This window comes from Carassius gibelio, chromosome B8, assembly GCF_023724105.1.
Source record: "Carassius gibelio isolate Cgi1373 ecotype wild population from Czech Republic chromosome B8, carGib1.2-hapl.c, whole genome shotgun sequence".
Classification (NCBI taxonomy): domain Eukaryota; kingdom Metazoa; phylum Chordata; class Actinopteri; order Cypriniformes; family Cyprinidae; genus Carassius; species Carassius gibelio.
The window spans coordinates 8,587,154-8,609,381 of record NC_068403.1 but is presented as its reverse complement, the minus strand read 5'-3'; the positions used below and the strand labels follow the sequence as shown (position 1 = coordinate 8,609,381).

Genomic DNA, 22,228 nt, shown 5'->3' with positions numbered 1-22,228 from the left:
GTATATGCTTTTATACAAGACACTGTGTAGTGCCTTTATGAGTTACTGCTACTGCTTGATGTCATTATTTAAAAATGAAAGTACATGACATCTCTTTAATTGATGGGGCAATATTTATGAGTGGGCCAAGATATATAGATATAAGATAAGATATATTTTTTTCTTTTTTACAGGTCCTGTGGCAAACATGAAGTCTAGATATTTGCTGTATGTAGAGAGTATCACTTGATATGTGCGGAAAAGTAAGGTTGCCAGGACAATCAATGGCAGGACAATAAAGATACAGGAATACAAAACAAGAAATGTATAAAACATTAAAAATAAACTTTTTGCATGCTTGAAAGGTTTAATAACATGACAAAAAGTAATTATAAACAATTCCACCTTAAAAGTTCATTTTATAGAAACTTTATGTAATTTTAATAAATAGCATATAAATAGTTTTAAGTTTAAAAACAATATTGCACAATACATGAAAAATGCCTAAACAAATTTTAATCAAAATATAGATACACGTGCAGTGCTTGTGTGGATACTTGGGGTTTAGTGACAGGACAAATGCAGCAAATGGGACACATACACATACACATACACACATACACAAATGGGATCACAATACATTTCAAACAATAAACACAAACATGAGAACAAAAGAAATATATATATATAGGACTGTCAATCTATTAAAACTGATAATCTAATTTAATCACACCCTTTTTCTGTGATTAATCGAGCTTAAATCGCACACTTCATGAAATTAAGCATAGACGATTTATCTTATCATTTATCAAATGTTTATTTTGTCATAATTTGCTATATCCAGCAAAGTAAACCAAAAGATTGAAGGGTGACACTCAAAAATCTGTATTTTCTGCAAGCTTTTTTCAAGATAAATTGAGATGTCTTTCCAAAAAAGGACACCAAAAAACCAAGTGATATAAGGACCCCATGAAAGCACATATGAAAGAAAAGAAAATCTGAATTTTATAGTATGTATACAGTGCAACAGCAAAGAGCTATTTTTACATTTTAAAATGTTGCAATAACGAACAGGACCACACGGAGATGCAAAAAAAAAAACCTTAACCAACCGCCTGCCGACTGCATATATCTACTACAGTACACAGATCCATTCAGTATAACTAAACACAGACGAATCAAAACATTATCATGAATATGTGGAAACAACATCAATGTACGAAAATGTCTGTGCCTGTGCATAAATACAATGTGCAATCAATGTGTCAAGAGCACTCATACATGTATTATTATAACGGACTCACACATGCTTACTGTACGACTCCTGTAAGCCACCGCAATCGTCTTTACCTTGATTGCAGTCTTCATACATCAAAACTTTACTAAGCAAGACTGGTTATCCATTTGAGAAAATATAATTTGTGTCATATCTGGCCATACAGTGGTGGGATGTGCTGACAATCAGTTCAGTCTGTACATGCGATGGATGTTTTGGATGGATTGTTTGAATGCATTAGCTTACTGGATCACTGGATTGAAAACTTTCCCGGAGTTTAGCAGCTTAAAATAATCTGATCGCAAGCATAAAAGCAAAATTGGGTTAAAGGGTTTTTCACAAACACGCACACACACACGCACACACACACACACGCACACGCACACACACACACACACACGCACACACAGGTTGAGTTTAAAGTAACTAGTCAATATTTTATGGCTATAGAACTTGTAGTATCACTGGTATCATGATGAAAACGGTTTCTAAATAGAAAATAGTGAATTGGATTTTATTTCCTGTGTTGATAGTACAGGCATCAGCTGTGAGAAGCAAGTCAACCGATTGACTGTTTAGGAAACTGAGGAAAACCGTTTGAGGAAACTGCAAATCTTCTTATGTAATAAAGAACAGGTACAATTATTTTGCAATAAATCTGTAAAAGAAATATGTGTGTGTGTGTGAGTGAGTGAGTGAGTGAGTGTGTGTGTGTGTGTGTGTGTGTGTGTGTGTGTGTGTGTGTGTGTGTGTGTGTGTATGTGTGTATGTATGATATAATACACAGAATGTTCTAAATCAGGCTATATTAGTGAAGATATATTGGTAGGGTTATATACTAGGTAGCTCTGTTAATCAGTAATGAACACCACTCCCATTCTCTTGAGCTTCTGTCTGAGCCGATTGAGCCGGAGTTGAGCCTGTATACCTGCAGGGCCGTGAGGTCCTGCCTCCTCCATATTCTCTTTGTTCTCAGAGTGTTTCTTCTGCCCACGAGACTTTGAGGGCAACAGTGGCATATCGTGGCCAAAGGTGTGAGCGAGCCCACCTTGCCCACCAGATGCGGTTTTACACAGCTCTTCGGCGACCTCTGGAGAGGAGTAAGTAGACAGATTAATACTATGTTTTACATCTAAATACTGCGAGTCATATCTTCAACTTTATTTTAGTCAATTTTCAATGGTAAATTGTCATAAATGCACTTCTATATTTAATTCAATACAACCTATGTTATTTATTCTTTCCTTAAAGCCAATTTAAGACTATGTGTTGTGCTTTAATTTAACATTGAGTATATAAGATCTGTATAAAAAGTCAGCTTGGTTTACAGCTTCCTCTGTCTCTCAAAACAGATGATGCAATAATACCTTCTGAGATGCTCGAGTCATGGAACATGGTCTCAAAGGCCTGGTGAATCTCAGCAAACGAGGGTCTATCTAGTGGACTCCACTGCCAGCCTACCAACACACAAACAAACCATGGCTTTACTCTATGCTTAAAAAGTTTAGGGTCATGTAAAACTTTTGAAAAGAAGCAATGACACGTTAAATTGCTCACAAGTGACAGTAAAAGTTACAAAATGAATGTTACCACAGATTACCATTTCAAACAAATGCTGTTCTATAAAAAAAAATTAAGTCCTGAAAAAATGTTTTTCCTCAAAATTATAAGCAGCAAATTAGAATGATTTCTTAAAGAATCATGTGACACTGAAGTATGAAGTAATGGCTATTGAAAATTCAGCTTTACCTTCAAAGGAATAAATTACATTTTAAAAATATCAAGATATAAATAATATTAATATTTCTCAACACTGCATACTGCTAATATAGAATATGTATGATATTATTTGAATATACACTAGAATATGACTTGACATTATTTGAATATACACTAATGAGATAATACTTTTTAAAGTTATTAAGTAAAAGCTAGGAAGTGTTTTTAAAGTCACTGCTGGTACTCACAGGCTCTCATGAGCTCATAGACTTTAGGAGGACAGCCCTCGGGCTGCTCCATGCGGTAGCCCTTCTCCAGCAGATCGTACACCTGAGACAGGTCGATTCCTGGGTATGGAGACATGCCATACGTCGCAATCTCCCAGAGCAAAACTCCAAATGCTGGAAAATTGGGGAAAATAAGCAAGTCACTTATTTATAAACAAATCAACCATTTTTGTCTGTAACAAATAGCGCTTAATGGAGTAGCAGGACTTTCAACACAATTCTTATAACAAAATGAAATTAGTAACTGACCCCACACATCTGATTTGATGGAGAAGGTGTTATAGGCCAGACTCTCTGGCGCGGTCCATTTGATGGGGAATTTGGCCCCAGCATGAGCGGTGTAGGTGTCGCCTGTCATCAGCCGGCTCAGTCCAAAATCAGCCACCTTGACCACATGATTCTCTCCAACCAAACAATTACGAGCTGCCAAGTCCCTGAGAAAGAGATTGAGAAGATGGAGTGAGATCTCTCAATGGGATATAAGACCATATAACCATCGAGAACTCCTGAAATCTACTGACGGTTGAAGAGCAACGCTCACCTGTGGATGAAGTTCTTCTTCTCCAGATACTCCATGGCAGAAGAGATCTGAGTGGCCATGTACAGCAAAACCACAGCATTGACCTGCTCCCGGTCACACTCACGCAGATAGTCCAGCAGGTTCCCGTGTGGCATGTACTCGGTCACTATATAGAATGGAGGCTCCAATGTACACACACCTAGAAAAGCGGAATCAAAGCAAATGACCAATTTGGGACAAATCTAGAAACAGATTTTGGTTAAAACAAACAATTGTTATTTCTTATTTGAGCAAAATGGGTAATGCATACTCATTAATGGTTGATTAACATAGTCGTGAAGTTCCTTGAGATTTTTTTCTAAACTGTCTAGACAAGGACATCTCTTATTGGGTCAACTGAACCGAAACCAGTTAAAGCATATATTGTGATCCTGGACCACAAAACCAGTCATAAGGATCTTTTTTATTACTAAGATTCATTCATCATCTGAAAGCTGAATAAATAAACAGCTTTTCGTTGATGTATAGTTTGTAAGGATAGGACAAAATTTGGCCGAGATACAACTATTTAAGAATCTGCAATCTGATCGAAATCTAAATATTGAGAAAATCGTCTTTAAAATTGTCCAAAAGAAGTTCTTAGCATTGCATATTATTAATCAAAAATTAAGTTTTGATACATCTATGGTAGGAAATTTATTAAATATCTTCATGGAACATGACCTTTACTTAATATCCTAATGATTTTTGGCAAAAAAGAAAAATCTACAATTTTGACCCCTCATAATGTGTTGTTGGCTATTGCTACATATATACCCATGCTACTTATGACCACTTTTCTGGTCCAAGGTCACATATAGCTTCAAATCTGGAGTTGCTGACTAATTTTTCAGGCAATATGTCAACTATTAAAAAAAAAAAAATTGCAGTACACTCACCTAGCAATTGTACCAAATTGGGATGTTTCACCTCCTTCATGACTGCAGCTTCCTTCAGAAACTCTTCAACCTCCATGGTGTCCTCCTTTGAAACAAAATAATCCAATATAAAATATTAACACATAACAGAACTAGCCAAACAACTACAAAAACAGAAATCCATGGGTGCAATAAAATGACAAGCCACTTGGTGGCACACAATAACCCATAAACAGTTCAATGCGATAAAAACCAGTGAAATAGGGGGGAAATATTGAAATGGGAGCATAGGCACAAAAACACGAACCTTTAGTGTTTTTACGGCTACAGTGAGGTTGTACTTTTTCCAAACTCCGACGTACACCTCTCCGTATTGGCCTCCGCCTAACTTGTGCTTCATGGTGATGTCGGTGCGCTCCATCTCCCACTTGTCGTGGATGGGGGAGACGCCGTAGACGGTTGGCTTGTTGCATTTTGGAGCAGGATAGTGTAATGTGGTTACCAGACCATCTGCCACTGTGGAATGATGATGAACCAACTCAGCTAATGTGCTGAAACGACTTTCAGCTGTTACATAGACCTGAGGCAGAAGAGAAGGAGACCAACTTTAAAATCAAAGGAAAAGGAGCTTGACTTTTGTAAAGCAGAGTGAAAGGAGCCCAACCTTTCCATCAGAGGCGGTGTTGATCCGGTAATGATAGACCCGTCCCTCATAGCGAAGGGAGATGGAGAGCTGGCCAGGGCTGCTCTCACTCTCTCTCACTAGGAAGCTGCCGTTGATCAGGCTGCTGAGCAGGTACTCAGCGGCACTGCGGGACACGGGTCCATGATACCAGCTGTGCTTCTCCAGACTGTTCACGGGGGTGATGTAGTTACTGGGCACCCAACCCTGGCCATTCTTCGACCGGACTTCACTCCACTCGCCATTCTGGTTGTACCCCAACACTCGCAGCTTCTCTCCTGAAATGCAAAAAAGAACAGAACATTGTACAAAGCGATCACTCTGTGTTCAGATCTTCTCACATTTTTATGCATAATGTTTTCCTTATGATTCAACAATGTAATCCCTTGTTATTCATACCAATGCTTCTCCCTTGAATGGAATGGAATGAGAGATTAGAAATGCAAGCCACAACAAGCCCATCGTTCAACTATAAAAGCACATCAGGTCTTTCAAAATAAGGCAAAGTGCATGTTTACGTAGGTAACTACAGTAATAATTCAGAAATAAGATCTGTTTGGGCTTGTCCATTAGGTAGTGTTTTCATCTAATTTTTCATCAAATATGCATGTCAGACGGACATCTCTGGCAGCTGCACCATGCTCCATGACAGTTAAAAATAGAATTATGTAAAAAAAATTTTTTTTACAAGATATGCCTCCAAAAAGCACTATTGGGAACATCCCACGAGCCTTGTGTTCTCTTCAATTAAGCTGTGCTCCATCAAGCTGTTGGGAAAAAAAAGAACGCTCCAAACCCTCTATAGTGTTAAATCTAGGTGTACACTGTGCACAGTCAAAAACAATGATGTAACCAATTACCAAAATAACAAATAAGGCCACTTTTTGGCACGTTTGTGTATAATTTTGATCAAACTTATATATATAAAATGCATGTAAATGTATTTCTATATATATATATATATATATATATATATATATAATGCATGTAAATGTATTTCTATTCATGTATGTTACTGTTGAAAAGTTGTGGTTGGTAAGATTTTTTCAATGTTTTTGAAAAAAGTATCTTGTGCTCACCAAGGTTTGCATTAATTTGACAAGAAAAATAAAAGAACTTTCTTTTTTAATATATTTTAAAAAGGTAATTTATTTTTATGATGTTGAGAAAGCTGAATTTTTATATTTTTGTGGAAATTGTGATGCATTTTTCAGGATTCTTTGATAAATCGAAAAATTCAAAAATAATTTATCTTAAATAAAAAGCTTTTGTGCCATTATAAAAGTCTTTCACTGTTACGTCGGATCATTTTAATGCATCCTTCCTGAAAATAATAAAAAAAAGAATAAATGCTTTAAAAAAAATCTTACTGCCCCCAAACTTTTGATTGGTATTTTGAATGATACGTTTGGTTTAATTCCTTTGATCAATCATAGGTCCAGCAGAGGGTGCTCTCCTCCTGCCAAGGAAACACATTTTAGGCCTGCTAGCTTTCAGACACCAAGTGCTTTTTCCAATCCTAAATCGACACTGGCGCGGCAACAAGGCCCATGCGAGAAGACAAGAAGAGGCTGGTGCATTGGTGCATTACATTACCGGCCATTAGCGATTACTTCAGAGAAAAAGAGCAGACTGCTAACTCCCTCTCTCTGAACTCTTCTCGTGGGCTAGTCTGTGTTTACCCACCTGCTTTTCACCCAGCTGAAGGGATTACACTTCAAAGTGGGCATTAGCGTTAGCTGTTTCAGCGTGGAGCATCTGAGCACAGAACCGCCTGACTCGTTCCCTAAGTCTATGGAAAGAGCTGTGGGCGTTAGCGCATATGGCTAAGGTTGGTGCCCATGTGTTTATGCTCTTCAGTTGAATAAAACTCAAAAGTTAAGCATCCGCTTTCATTTTTAGCTTGGTTCTTTGATCCTACAAACTGCTGCTGGGAAGAGGAACAAGTTGTTCTGAAGTATAGCAAAGAGGAAGGAGAGTGATGGAAGGAAAAGGAAAGATGCCACCACCATGGCTTTGTTATACAGAAAGAGGAAGTTATCCATAACAGTTGTGAAGACATTCTTCAGCTTTGTTTTTTTTCCAGGTATTAAAATTGGTCTTGGGTTTCACTTGAGTTTACACTATCAATGCAATGAGGTTTGTCATCCGTGTTCAGAGGTGGAGATCAAACGGTGAACGTTTTCAGTGAAACTGAGCACCGCATGTTGCGCAACCACTCCTCTCCTTTCGATTATCATACCTTTCGTGATGCTCAGTGTGTTGTCACCACTGGCAACAAAGTCGTAAAGCGCTACAAAGAGGTTGGGGTCACTCTCTGCAGCCCCCAGCAGATTCTCCTTCGAGCTCCAGCGCACCGCCTCCGTCAGCGACGTCGAGTCCAGTCCAAACGGCCTGTGCAGGGCCTCTGTGAGGAAGAAAGAGGGACAAACAACAGGCTTTATGAGTAACAGAAAACATAAGCAGTTGTTGATGGAGCATATGGCATCTCCAACGAGACGAGGCTTCTGGGAAGGGCAAAATGAGTCAGTGTATGAGGGGAGGGGTTTCAGGAGTTGACGAACATGTTAACGTCAAGGTGGGGAGGGAGAAGAGAAGTGAAGCAACTGCAACCATTTGACACAAAATGAAAACAAGGAGGATGATTTAAAATGAAATCACTTTGCTCCTTATGTCATACCTCACTTAACATTTTTTTTGCAAGTAATATGTGTTAACAATATTATGAAGGCTACACAAAACCTCAATAAGTCATAAAAAAACTAAAAAAACTAAAACAAAACTGTACTATATGTTAGGGACATTAATCATGAATGGACATTCAATTAATTCAATTAATAAAATAACAATATTAATTTTGTCAATAATACAGTCAGTAATTATTGAAATATTTTACAATCCTCAAAGAATTATTGGAGAAAATGTATGTATATTTTTAACATATACACAAATAATAATATTAATAACAATTATTATTATTTTAAAATATTATACTACATAAATAATAAAAACCAAAAAGTTATTTCAAATGCAGCAGACTGAAATGTATTAAATATTTTCTAAATACTAATAAAAGTAGAAAATGGATTTTACTATAAATTACAACGTTATTCCTAAATTTCTAACAAAAATTCCAAAAATTCTTAATTTATAAAAAGTAAATGACCACCAGAAACCCCCCAAGAGCAAACCATTTGACCAAGAAATAGCTTCTACATTGAAACAACACAAACAAATATCAATACCCTCAACCTGAAATCCTCCACAAACAAAAAACAACAACAACAACAACACAAAAATCACTGCCATTCAGGGCGCCGTTATAGCGATGTCTACCTGCGAAGCAATAGTGGTCCACATCCTGTGGGTTGGAATGGTTGGTCAGCCTGACCCTTTCTTCTTCAAAACTGCTGCTGGACGGCAGGGTCTTCAAAGGCATAATCTAGCAGTTCTAGATTAGTCTCTGATCTCACTTGTACTAAAACACAGACCTAATGTGTTGATGGTTCTGCTTCTGTCTGAGAGGGTTTGATTCTTAAGGAACATCTTAAGGAGAGGAGGAGCATGAAATAGCTTTGAGGTTGGAAAAATGGTGTGGGAGAGTCCCCACGCCTTGAGCATGCCTGCGTCTGCTGGTCTTCCTCTACAGCTGTCAACCAGCCACAAACACACCCACCAAGCATGTCTGGGCAGCTGCCCCTTTCCTCAGGGAAAAGTGTGGCAGGACAAACCGTCGGACGAGGTAGAAATGAAAAGGCATCAGAAACTCCCTTTACTGATCCCTATGAAACATATTCTGCCACTAAGATTAGGCTACAATAGGTTTACCTTTACAAAACTGTGGCGTTACCATAGTAGAGGGTCTGAATCAAATAGTAATCCCATGGAATTGAACACATTCACATCCCAAGGTAACTTAACAAATAGCTAAATTAAGTTAAATTATTCAACATGAATCAAAATATCAACGACAGCAACAAAAAGTCCATCACAATACAAAATATCTACAAAAGATGGGTCCCAATGGGTGACTAGTTATTCAAAAAACAACTAGATGCTCTAAAGTTAAAATACATAAATCAAAATCACTAATGGTTAAACTACCATATTTTTCGGACAATAAGTCGCACCTGAGTATAAGTCGCATCAGTATAAAAATACGTCATGATGAGGAAAAAAACATATATAAGTCGCACTGGACTATAAGTCGCATTTATTTAGAACCAAGAGAAAACATTAACGTCTACAGCCGCGAGAGGGGGCTCTATGTCTTCAATGTGGACTACAGGAGCACGTAGCAGCATAGAGCGCCCTCTCGCGGCTGGAGACGGTAATGTTTTCTATTGGTTAATTTCTCTTGGTTCATTTCTCTCGGTTCATGTCAAATTAATTTTGATAAGTCACACCTGACTAGAAGTCGCAGGACCAGCCAAACTATGAAAAAAAGTTTGACTTATAGTCCGGAAAATATGGTAAGTTCTATTTCAATTTTATATAAATGCTTTTCTTTTAAACTTTCTATGCAAAGAAAACATCTACTCTATATTGTAATAATATTTCACAATATAAATTTTACTGTATTTTTGGTAAAAAAAAATAAAAAATAAAAAAAAAGCAGCCTTGATGCGCATAAGAGACTTACTTTAGAAACATTAGAAATCTTACCAACATCAAACTTTTGAATGGTAGTGCATATAACAACATAATATTCAAAAGCATTATCATACCGACCAAATATAATAATAATTTACAGATTACAGTAACAATGTTACTGAATTATTAGTGTACAACAGTAACAAAAATATCAGCAATAACCAATAGTCTAAATTTAAAACACACATCTGCATTTTATACCATCTGTTGTTAAATAAAATAATCTGTCTTATGTAAACGCCAACTAAGAAACTCATTCAGTCAGCTCAAGTAAAACCAAAGCTTCCAGTTAAGATGGATTAGTAAATCAGTAGTTTGAGCAACCCACCAACTAGTTGATTTTTTGTGATAAATATGTTGTTTTGAACATCCCTAAAAGAACCCACAAAACTCCTAGTGTTGTTGACACATGCACATTAATTATCCACAGAAATAACAGCATAGCAAATTAGACTTAACTAAATAAATAACCCTTAAAAATAATATTAGGGCAAAATGTAATCGATGGTTCAACAAGTCTAAAAATGCCCCTATAAATGAAACCGGAAACAATCACTATGAATAAAAGACAAAACAAAGACTGGTCTTGCACAACTTAATAAACCTGCGAGAACACGCAGCTGAGACAGTCAATGCCTGTTTGCCACACAAACAGATACATACTGTACAGCCCTACCTTTATTCCGGACCAGCATGCAGTGCTTCCCAGTCCTAGTCAGATGACTGATCCACAGCTCCCAGTACATGATCCCAGTTCCAGTATAAGGGCTAATAGGAAACCACTCCAGTGTTTAATTCACTCTACAACACTCAGTTGAAAATCGGCAACGCTACTCTTGGTTGAATCATTTCAGAGTCTCTGGTGCAGCTCAGCGCTCAGAGTTTCCAGCGCCGCAGCCGGAATGCCAGTGCGACTTGATTGTGGGCCTCCATGCCAACTGCCCTGAGTAAGAAATATCCACATGTGCTTGTGTGAGATATGGGAAGAGTGGAGTTCTGAGGGTGGTTTTATTGGATGTCCTGTGAGGGGAGGCGTGTGGGGGGCCCGTTGGTTTTAGAAGGGGGTTGGAACGAGCAGATGGTTCCATTTCTACACCATGTGTGCTGCCTACCCAACATCCTCTTGGGAGAGGCTGGAAAAGCATAGAGGTGTGGAAACTCTAGTGCAAAATGCCTGTACCACATTAAATGTACCCTAGTTTCAGAGCAACATGTAAAATGTATTAAGATGGGACACTCAGTTATTCAGTTACACCCAAAACCACTCAACAATAATCAAAGACATAAGCACACAAGACCTCAACAGACTAGATGACAGGATTCTATGAACATAATAAAAGAAAAATAGATTCAAGTCTCAATTCTAGACTACGTAGGCTAGACAGAAAGATGAGAGACCTAATGAGAGACACAGACAGATGTAATAACAGACATACAAGATATATATTGACAGACTGACAAACTTATTAAATGACAGATATTGACTGACAGATAGACAGTCTTTTGTTGTTACTTTTGATATGAAACAAAGTCTTTCAAATTCTGCCCATTTTATTAGGAAGTAATAAATACTATTTAAGCACTATTTAATGTGGTGTGCTAGATCGGTGTAGACACCTCTGATCAAGCGAAGTGGAACTGATCATCTCTCTCACTAGTGGGTACTCGCCTGAGTATAATCACTGGCATCAGGGTTGCCAGGTTTTCACAACAAACCCACCCAACTGCTATTCAAAACTAGCCCAATCACATTTTGAGGGGGGTTGACCAGTAAAAATCACATTCCAGGGGGTAAAATACATGTTTTTCAGCTGGGTTCATCTTGTAAAATTTCAATTCCAGGAGCCAAATATCACGTTATTGGGGACGCTTCAACCCGCGGACACTGTAAAAAAAATAAATAAATAAAATAAAATAAAAAAAAGTATTCCCTGATCTATAAATTCCATTATCCATGAATATTCAAAATATCTTTTTACAATGACCACAAATTGTAATTTTATTTTTTTCCCTTGCTTATTTTATTTAATTACAACATCAAGTTTACACACATGGGTCAAAAATGACCCATCTACACAAGCTTGATAAAACACGATATTCTATGAAAATAATTTTAGCAGTTATTTAGACCAGCACATTTAACATTTAACATGCACACATCACTGATAACCAATAAACTGTCTGTAGTGCAACTGTAGTGAATTGTAGTGAATGTGACCAAATAGATGAAAATAAAACTACACAAAACAAAATGACACAGGTACAGCACTCTCAAATTGCCATCCTCATGCTTCACTTTTTCTCTTGACAAGAAGTTAATTTATTTAGTCGCAGAACGACTGAGAATGGGAGATGTTTCACGCTTTGACAGCGTAAAAAACAGAATGACAGACAAATAGAAGGACAAACAGATAGATCTATAGATCACAATGTAAAGTTTTGTTCCAGTTCATTCACAAACATTCCTAACTCACTTACGCAATACTTTTGACTGATGTAGCAGTTGAGCAGCGCTGGGCACGTCGCGTGGCCGCATGTGTTTGCCCTGTGTGTGCTTTCTGTATGTGTCTTTGTGTGCAGGAGCTTCGCTGTGAGACAGCTGAGGAAGAACTGTGTGTGCGGTGTGAATGGCCATACTGAACGGACTGACCTGCACGGCCTTGTCCTGATGGGAATCTAGCGCAGCTGTTGTGCTGGGCTTAGGCCAGGCTTATGGCAGCTGCACCAGCACCTCTGTACTCTGGGGATGTTCTCAACTAACATGGCTTATGAACTAGAGATGCACCGATCAACCAGCCAGGGACCGGAATTAGTGGATTTTCCGCATGATCGGCTCGGGCCGGTGACCAGCCAGTCTACCTAACGATTTCGAGCCGGTCTGTTTTGACATCACACTTACAGTGACTGATAATATAATAATGTCGTGCCAGATGAGGCTCACACAGCCTGAGTGAGTGTGTGTGAAAGAAACTCATGCAGAAATCAAAGCTAATGATCACAAAAGCTCACACAGAAACTTCCATACTGCGGCAGTTAATAATTTATGCTATAATATATGATTTTGGTAAGCAACATTGAACGACAAAGATGTTTCCGCGAATATCAACACAGTGCAATGTGACACTGCAATGTGACACTGATTTTATACAGTAGTAGTTCGATAAACAAGAAGTTAAAATTAAGTGACTGACTACAAAGCCGCACTACCGAGGATGCACGTCCAAAATCAGCGTACTTTGAACGGGGAAACGCGTGCAGACCTACGTCACCAGTCTATTTGCCTAATCTTCCCGGTACTTTACACCGCGGTGGAAACACAGAAAGCAACAGGTCTGGGGGGAAAAAGTTCCTGGGAAAAAAAGTTCCTGGTACAAATGTTCCGGGTAATTTCGGTGGAAACGCGGCATTAGTAAAAAAAAAAAACTTTAAGAAACTGTGGGAAATTACATATGTTTTGTTATATACAGCATCTCCTTTTCAGTTAAAAAATCAGGGAAACTTGGTCCAGATGGGGGCAATTGTAATGTTTAATATTTTTTAATTATATAAATATTTTTTGCATTGAAAAAAGTATAGATTTTTGTTTGTATATGCAGTCAGTAATAATTCTTGGGAAATAAATTGCAATCGACAAAAATCGGTATTGGCAGGTCACACTTACAAAAATCATAATCAGTAATCGGAATTGGCCAAGAAAATTGCAATTGCATCTCTATTATGAACAGAACATCCTGATCTGAAAGGCCATTAAACAGCTATTCCTTCAAGATCAAGATAACTTTAAACTGCACATTTAGTTTCAGCACCAAGTCCAGCTTAACAATAAAATAGGCCCAATATTCAAACTATATAGCATCTTTCCTAAATAAATTACCTATAAATAAAACAATAGAAATTTCAATTGGTTATTTAAAATACTAAAAGCGATTTTAGGAATCATAATTTAAAAAATGTAAAATATGAAAAATAGATAACTGTAATTTTTAACAATTCCAGGCTTCACACAAAAATCACACTATTCACAGGATATTTTGTAAAGTTTGTCTGAGTAAGGAGGACTAAACAAGAGGGGGCAAGGTATAGCGATGGGTCAACAGTCTCAACTCCTCCCTGAAATCCAATAAACTAGACATTTCAACCGCCCGTCACCAGCTCTGTAATTCCAAAGGTACAGGACAGCCCCCTTAGATTACACTGGAATGAGACAAGTACATCTGTCATGCAGGAAATTATGACCAACATTCTCATGTGCAACAGCAGCATACAGGAGATGGCTCTGCTCAAGGATAACCACTATCCCTTATACTGCAGGAGTTTTCTCTGGACTGAAAAACTTTTCATACCAGAAGACAGAGCGATAAGCAGAGTCGAGCACATGCAAGTCGGCAGGTAGACAAATGGTGCCAGGTATCCCGTTAGGGTGCTAACTGCCTGCGTTCATTGCCTGAGTTTGGATAGACGGACAGTTATTTTCATGAAACAAACTAATGTACTCATTTCTGAGTCAACAAAAATAATAATGCAAAACGGACTGTTTTTGAACAGTAATCACCAAACTCTCACTTTCTGCCAGATAGTCCCATTCCAAACTCATGCAGTTAGTTGACATAATAGCGCTGTTGTTGGGCAAACACTCACATTTGTATCAATCTAAGAAGGGACAAACTTTACATTTCATGGTGAACTACTAGAATAACTGGGATAGAAGGAAGTAGAGCACAGCGCTCTCTTTCAAAATGCAAATGTCTTCAAATCGCATTTAGTCTGCACTATAAGCGAGCTGCATGCTGCACAGTCGACACAGGAATTGTCACTTGCACTACTGAGGCATTGTCACTAAAATTTATAAATTAGAGGTCGACCGATTGATTGGCCGGCTGATTTTTGACATTTTTTAATGAATCGGCTAGGGCCCACTGTTAGGGGTGTGCCATATCAAACCATCCACGATAATACTTATATAAATTTTTACATGATAAAAAAAAGTATCATATCACGATATCAGTGAAAATAGCGACACGATGACGTATGATGGATATACTTCCTTAGCATGCACAACAACAACAACACCGACACAAACCCAAATTGAAGCAGTTTGACTTGAAGCAGTGCTGTGCAGACTAGGGATGCAATGCTACCATTTTTTGTCACAAATTTAAACGGAGTGTGAACCTTTAAAGCAGGTTTATATATATATATATATATATATATATATATATATATATATATATATATATATATATATATATATATATATATATATATATATTTATTAGGGGTGTAACGATACGCGTATTCGTATTGAACCGTTCGGTACGACGCTTTCGGTTCGGTACGCGGTACGCATTATGTATACCGAACGGTTCGTTGGAGTAATTAATTATATTTGAAAAAAAAAAAAAAAGAGAGAGAAAGAAATATAATGATATGCGTTCAACAAGGTAGCCCAATAACCCAAACAACGTAACAGGCAACGCCCCTGACACTCCCGAAGAAGAAAAAAACACCATCTTATATGTTTATGTTAGGCTACTCAGCAGGCGCTCGCTCACTCAGTACGCGCTGAAGGCTCGTTGCAAAATAGCCAATGCGTTTAACAGACTAGAAATGAGAAGATCCTCCAATAACCAACAGGTCTGGTGTTTGGGTGCACTTTGGATTCCCTTTAAGCTATAATGGTGATGGCAAGAGAGTGGTGGATAAATAAACAACGGTATGTCGCATCTGCAACATGACAGGGTACACCAGCGGGATTACAAAGAAAAAAAAAAAAAAACAGCGGGAATATCTTGGATATATGCGTCAGTACTATCTGGGAAAAGACGAAAAAAAGGAGAAACATGCACGCAGCAAACTATCCCTGCAGCATTTAGACACTATAGCTTACAGGGAATCCAACCCAAACACCAGACCTGTTGGTTATTTTAGGATCTTATATTTCTGGTCTGTTAAATGCATTAGACATTTTGCAACGAGCCTTCAGCGCGTGCTGAGTGAGCGAGCGCCTTAGGGGCCGTTCACATATCGCTCCTAAAAACGCATGGAAAACGCTAAGCGCGTCTTTCTCCTGAGGCGTCTGTCTTTGCTAAGCAACAATGACGTGCTCTCTCCATGAGACGCGGAAATTTCAGCGAAGGATAAATGGATTTGCAGCTCTAAAAATCGCTTGCAGTAGCTCTGCTACTGAATTTATTTCAAAATTGCAATCCATATACAACTATGATCAGCTGTTCCTTCATCTTGGCTGAGCTCTCAACGTTGTTACGGGAAAGGATGAAGCTGATTGGTTGGTTCTTGTCACATGACCCGCGGTGCGCTTGCGGCATTCTGAAAAGTTGAGATGTTTTTACATTTTGCTGTATCTAAAACGTATCGAACCGAACCGAACCGTGACATCAGTGTATCGTATCGAACCGAACCGTGAATTTTGTGAACCGTTACACCCCTAATATATATATATATATATATATATATACACACACACACACACACACACACACACTTTATTATACATGTATTATAAAATTTTACTAAAGGATCCTTTTAATTTCTATAAAGTTGCTTTGCAACGATTTGTATTGTAAAAAAGCGCAATACAAATAAACTTGAATTGAATTGTATTCTGTAATGACAGCTTTCCTAAAAATATATCACGACCCCCGTATCGTATCGCCAGATTTTTGGCAATACACAGCCCTCGTCTGATCAATACCCGATCTGCAGAAAATGCCAGTATTGGAGCTGATAGTGATCTAGAGTATCAGATGGAGGAGCATATCTTTAGTAAAGCGGTGTGGAGAGGGGAGGGGGCCGGTGATTTTCACCGACTAACTAGCGTAAAGAGACAACACTCATGGACTACCGCAAACAGAGTATGTGAACCTCACATACAGCTCACAAAATAATGCTTGCGCTGTGTAAGCTATTGTGCAACAATTACATGACAGTGCATGATCAAACATTTAGGTAAGATAAACATATATTTTTGATAAAATGGTCCCCTCCACCCCTGAAATGAAAAAAAATAATAATAATTTAAATTTAAAAAATCTTCTTACAAGAGTCACCTAAGAAAGGAATTAATTTTCCAAAATTAAATTCAGGCCCTGAATATATGTCTAAAAATGTTGATTGTATCATGACCATAAATAATTCTAAATGATAAAAAAAGGCTTTATAAAGATTGGATCACCCCTAACCTGTAGTTCCACCAATCAACCATCGGTGCCGATTAACTGGAAAAAACGATACATCGGTCGACCTCTAGTAGAAAGTATTTCAATACTGAACATACCACACTTCAGAGGTGTGAGGCAAGAACATCCATTACACCCCAGAGTGCTGTTAAAGTGTTGCACTAGGGAATGACAGCACATGCTCACGTGTTTATCTGAAAGCGCTCAGCACATCACATCACAGCAGAAGCCATGTGGTGCAGGACGAGCCCTATTTTTAGATCCAGCACAAAACAAATCTATCTGGCCATAAATACCCCCAGAATAATTACACTATACGTGCACAGAGGAACCACCAAACAATGATTCCTCAAACAATGGGCCCACATAAACAGAAAGACAGATCCTGTTCATTCTCAATAATGAGGATCCAACATAAATACTCAGAAACAACAATTGCACAGTTGTCTCCCCTCTCACTCAGTCTCTTCCTCTTTTTCAGTTAATGGCTCTCCATTTGAAAAGACTAGATCTGTATTACAGGCCAACAGACAATCTGATGAAGACAAACTACAATACAAAGAGAGATCTTGTGAAATTACCACATGCAATTAACTGAATGTCAATAACAGGGATAGTAATAGTAGTGAATGTAACAATTCCAATTCCAATTCTTAAGAACCAATAAATCTTTTTTTTAGTTCCTTTGAGGAAGAAATGAAAGAATGAAATTCTATTGCAAAATGATGAGGTTCCATTTAGTGTTTGCACAGACTTTTAATAGCTCATATTATAATATATTAAATAAACATATCAAATATATACAAATACAAATATTTCATAACTACAAAAAACTAAACTTTTCATTCATTCATGTATTTTATAAAACACTATTGACAATATTTAAAAGCATCAAGTTATTTGCATTTGACTACCTTCAAATGTGAAACAAAAAGTGATCACAAACAATGTTTGCGTATACATTTACAATAGTTCTGCCAATTTTTCATAAAGAGTTGTAGAGTTTGCTGAAATTTCCAATTAAATGTATGACAGACAGTAGTATTACATCAATACATCCTCTGTTACTTCAACAAAATCTTATTCACCTACATGTGAGGACATGAGTTTGTTGTTTCAAAAACACTACTGTTCAAAATTTTGGGGTTGGTAAGATTTTTTTAAATGTTTTAAAAAACATAAGTCTATTATGCAAAATACAATAAAAATCATCAATATTGTATATGTAAAATTTAATTTATTTTAGGTGGCACAGCTAAATTTTCAACAGCCATTACTCCAGTCTTTAGTGTCACAGTAACCTTCAGAAACCATTCTAATATGCTGATTTGATGCTCAAGAAATATTCATTCTGATTATTATTGTTGTTGAAATCAGAGGAGTGTTGGTTGGTATTAAGGTTGAGCGATATGGCCAAAAAAATTATCACAATAATATACTGGTTCTGGTGGGTGTACAAAGAACCTGTGCAGCAAATCGGTGCATTTTTGTAAGAGAAATATCCATATTCAAAATGGAATAATCCCTTCAATGTAGCTTGCAGTAACAGTTGTACATGAAATCAGCTCCGTCCTGATGAAGTGTGAATTCAGCTTTGCGTATGTGTCTCCTCTTAGCTTATATCGAAATTCTCTGACATTCTTCTTTACAAATCCTTGTTATGTACTTTTAATTAGTGACCGTTGTTTTTTGTTTTGATCTCTGCTGCGTTTCTGCATGTGTCAATAAGCGGTGCATGTGCAAATGCGACCTCATCCTTCATCAACCCGGAGCTGCTTCCATGTACAACACTGATTGCAAGCTGGATTAAAGTGATTAATCGCGTCAGTTTGAACTTTGATCCACATGGTTTCTGCAGAGTTTAATCAGTCAAATTTAAGACTTTAAGACCTTTTTATGACTATTGGGATTTGAATTTATGACCTACACAAATTACGATAAATAACTTCAGTCATTTAAATTCCTTTCAAAAGTCTTTTTTTATTATTGACTTTCATTGAAAGTAACAAGTTTTATTATTTAAAGAGTTATTCTATTATTTCTTAAGATTAAGAAACTGAAGCCTTCGCCTTCTTTTTCTTGAATATCAAGCACACAGGAACACTTAACAATTGTAACATTGTAAAGTAACATTGTAAATTAACAATTATTTTATGGAATTACTTTCCAAAATAACAAGTGTTATTGGTGTTTGGTCACAGTATTCAACACCCACAGGCAGGGGCGTAGCTGTGGTTTGCAGGGCTCCGCTGAAGTTTGTACCAGTGGGCCCTGTTTGAAATTGTTTAATTTGTATGTTCCTTCATTTTTATTTATTTTTGCTATTTACACAATGTTTACGTTTTTTTCAAGTTTGTAGGTGTCCAGGTACAGAAACCGAATAATTAAATGTAAAATAACACTGAATAGCCTTCAATGTAAAAATTAAATATACAATCAAACCAAAATTTATTCAGACAACATTTCTCACACTATTACAGTTTACTTGCTATTGCTTCTAAAATTGTTATAAAATATGACAAGAATTTAGAGTTAAACAAAAAATGTCAGAACAAATTCGTCTTCATAATGTCATAACTTTGATAGAAATGTATGTAATGGATTACAATAAACCAAAACTACAGATTAGTTATTATGACAATATATACACAACTATCAATACTTTGTTGACCAATTACCAAGCAATGCTTCATTTTGTTCAGACTGTGGTGTATGGAGGGATTATTTGGTCAGATTATAAACTAAAAGTCTAAAACTAAAAGTCTTAAACCAAAACTAAAAATCTAAATTTGAAACTTAAATTCCAAATCGAAAATTAATTTGGTATTTAGGATTGGGCATTTCGTATTTAGGATAGGGCATTTTCTATTTAGGGTTGGGCGTTTGGTCATTTGGCCATTTAGGATTTAGGATTGGGCATTTATGATTGGGAATTTGGTATTTAGGATTGGGCATTTAATCATTTAGCCATTTAGGATTGAGGATTGGGCATTTGGGGATTTAGGATTGGGCATTTAAAGATTGAGGATTGGGCATTTGAGGATTGAGGAGAGTATGCAAATTAGGAGGCGTGGCCCAAATACCGGAGGCTGGGTTTGAAATGGCTGGTGCGCAGAGGCACCTTATGAACAGCAGAGGGAGCTCCCAGTGCTAAGTGTAATGAAAGTAATGTAATTGTAATGTAATTCTGTTTCTGTAATGAAACCGAGTGAGTGAGCGGCTTGAGCGAGGACTGTGTGATAACTTCAACTTAATGACAGCTTTGTAACATTTGTGGCCTCAAACACAAAGTTACCAGTGAAAGGAGGGCTATCGGTCTGATGACGAGAAAGCAGCAGACAGTGCAGCAGGTAAGATGCTAACATTAGCTACTAGTTATATAAGCTGATATTGCTAACATGCTTTAGGAGGGTATTATTATGTTGGGACATGCTGTTTTGTTTTTTAAACTGCAGTTAACCCCTCTGACATTAGTAGATACACTCCTTTCACATTGCCACTAGATGGTCTTGTTTCTGTTTTTTTTTTTTGCTATATAGCCTATATATATTTTATAAAGATTGTGAGAGAAAAGAAATTAGTCCTCCTTTCACTGGTAACTTTGTGTTTGAGGCCACAAATGTTACAAAGCTGTCATTAAGTTGAAGTTATCACACAGTCCTCGCTCAAGCCGCTCACTCGCTCGGTTTCATTACAGAAACAGAATTACATTACAATTACATTACTTTCATTACAGTGTGCTCCTTAGCACTGGGAGCTCCCTCTGCTGTTCATAAGGTGTCTCTGCACACCAGCCATTTCAAACCCATCCTCCGGTATTTGGGCCACGCCTCCTAATTTGCATACAATCCTCAATCCTCAATCCTCAAATGCCCAATCCTCAATCCTCAAATGCCCAATCCTCAATCTTCAAATGCCCAATCTTAAATCCCCAAATGCCCAATCCTCAATCCTAAATGGCTAAATGATTAAATGCCCAATGCTAAATACCAAATTCCCAATCCTAAATCCCCAAATGCCCAATCCTAAATCCTAAATGGCTAAATTACCAAATGCCCAATCCTAAATACAAAATGCCCAATCCTAAATACCAAAAGCCCAATCCTAAATACCAAATAAATTTTCCACTTGGACTTTAAGTTTCAAATTTAGATTTTTAGTTTTGGTTTAAGACTTTTAGTTTTAGACTTTTAGTTTATAATCTGACTCAATAATTCCTCCATAGTGGTGTGAAAAGGTTGCATTAGCTATTCAGAAAAAAAAAAAACACATAAGCAATGCATGGCGCTTTATAAGGTGCTGAATAATTTTTGTTCCCAATTTTATATATAGATAGATAGATAAAACATTTATCTATCGATAGTAACATTTATATCCTATCTATTTCACTAGTAGTTCACTGTATGAAGATTCTTTGGGAATAATACGTCACAGTTGGCTTATACTCACTTACAAAAATGTATTAGTGTCCTGTACCTACTAGTAAAATATGTATATCAAAAATTATATCTGGATTCTGGATAATTTTTGGTTTGACTGTGCATAAATTCTTGTTAAAACTACAAAGTAATGCAGTCAAGAGCAGTGAATGATTTTTCTTTCATTTTCTTGGATTAACATTACAGCAGCTAGTGGATAAATTAGGCGCGGCCACTTTAAGAGACGATGAACGCATCTTTTTCCTCAACTGTTTACTTTCACTTAAGAAATAACTTTTTTTTCGAGCATACTTTCCAAGGCGGGTATTGTGACATATTTTGTAAGTATTTGTCGGCACAAGAACAAAAAGAAGCAAATTCTGTGTTCAAGCGTTTTGAGACGCCTTTCACTGCGTGAGCCCTGAACACCAAAACACCACGAGTACTGATTTGGGCTCTTTCACGTCCTTTTGTTTGTTTAAAACTGCGATTAGTATATGTTCGTTCATGTGCAGGAGGGACTGTCCATGATTCGCGGCTCTCTCTCTCTCCGCACCGAACACAGCACGCGAGTAACCAGC

At 37.3% G+C, this 22,228-nt stretch overlaps 1 protein-coding gene across 3 annotated transcripts in view; it reads right to left on the bottom strand.

The window, feature by feature from the left end:
• Window positions 1–22,228, bottom strand: part of abl2 (c-abl oncogene 2, non-receptor tyrosine kinase) — a 37,029-nt gene that overhangs the window by 4,952 nt on the left and 9,849 nt on the right. For 2 of the 3 annotated variants that reach the window (XR_008154851.1, XM_052563443.1), the window contains exons 2-10: window positions 7,623–7,787; window positions 5,363–5,658; window positions 5,006–5,278; window positions 4,720–4,804; window positions 3,803–3,980; window positions 3,511–3,695; window positions 3,223–3,375; window positions 2,623–2,712; window positions 2,184–2,345 (exon numbers count right to left, since the gene is read on the bottom strand). Coding sequence is in view for 2 of the 3 variants with exons in the window: in XM_052563443.1 (XP_052419403.1) it covers window positions 2,184–2,345; window positions 2,623–2,712; window positions 3,223–3,375; window positions 3,511–3,695; window positions 3,803–3,980; window positions 4,720–4,804; window positions 5,006–5,278; window positions 5,363–5,658; window positions 7,623–7,787 (1,587 nt within the window). In the remaining variant the exon portion in view is untranslated. Of the gene's footprint in view, window positions 1–2,183; window positions 2,346–2,622; window positions 2,713–3,222; window positions 3,376–3,510; window positions 3,696–3,802; window positions 3,981–4,719; window positions 4,805–5,005; window positions 5,279–5,362; window positions 5,659–7,622; window positions 7,788–8,716; window positions 8,966–22,228 lie in introns of those variants that run through there. The other variant, XM_052563444.1, reaches the window with a different exon arrangement.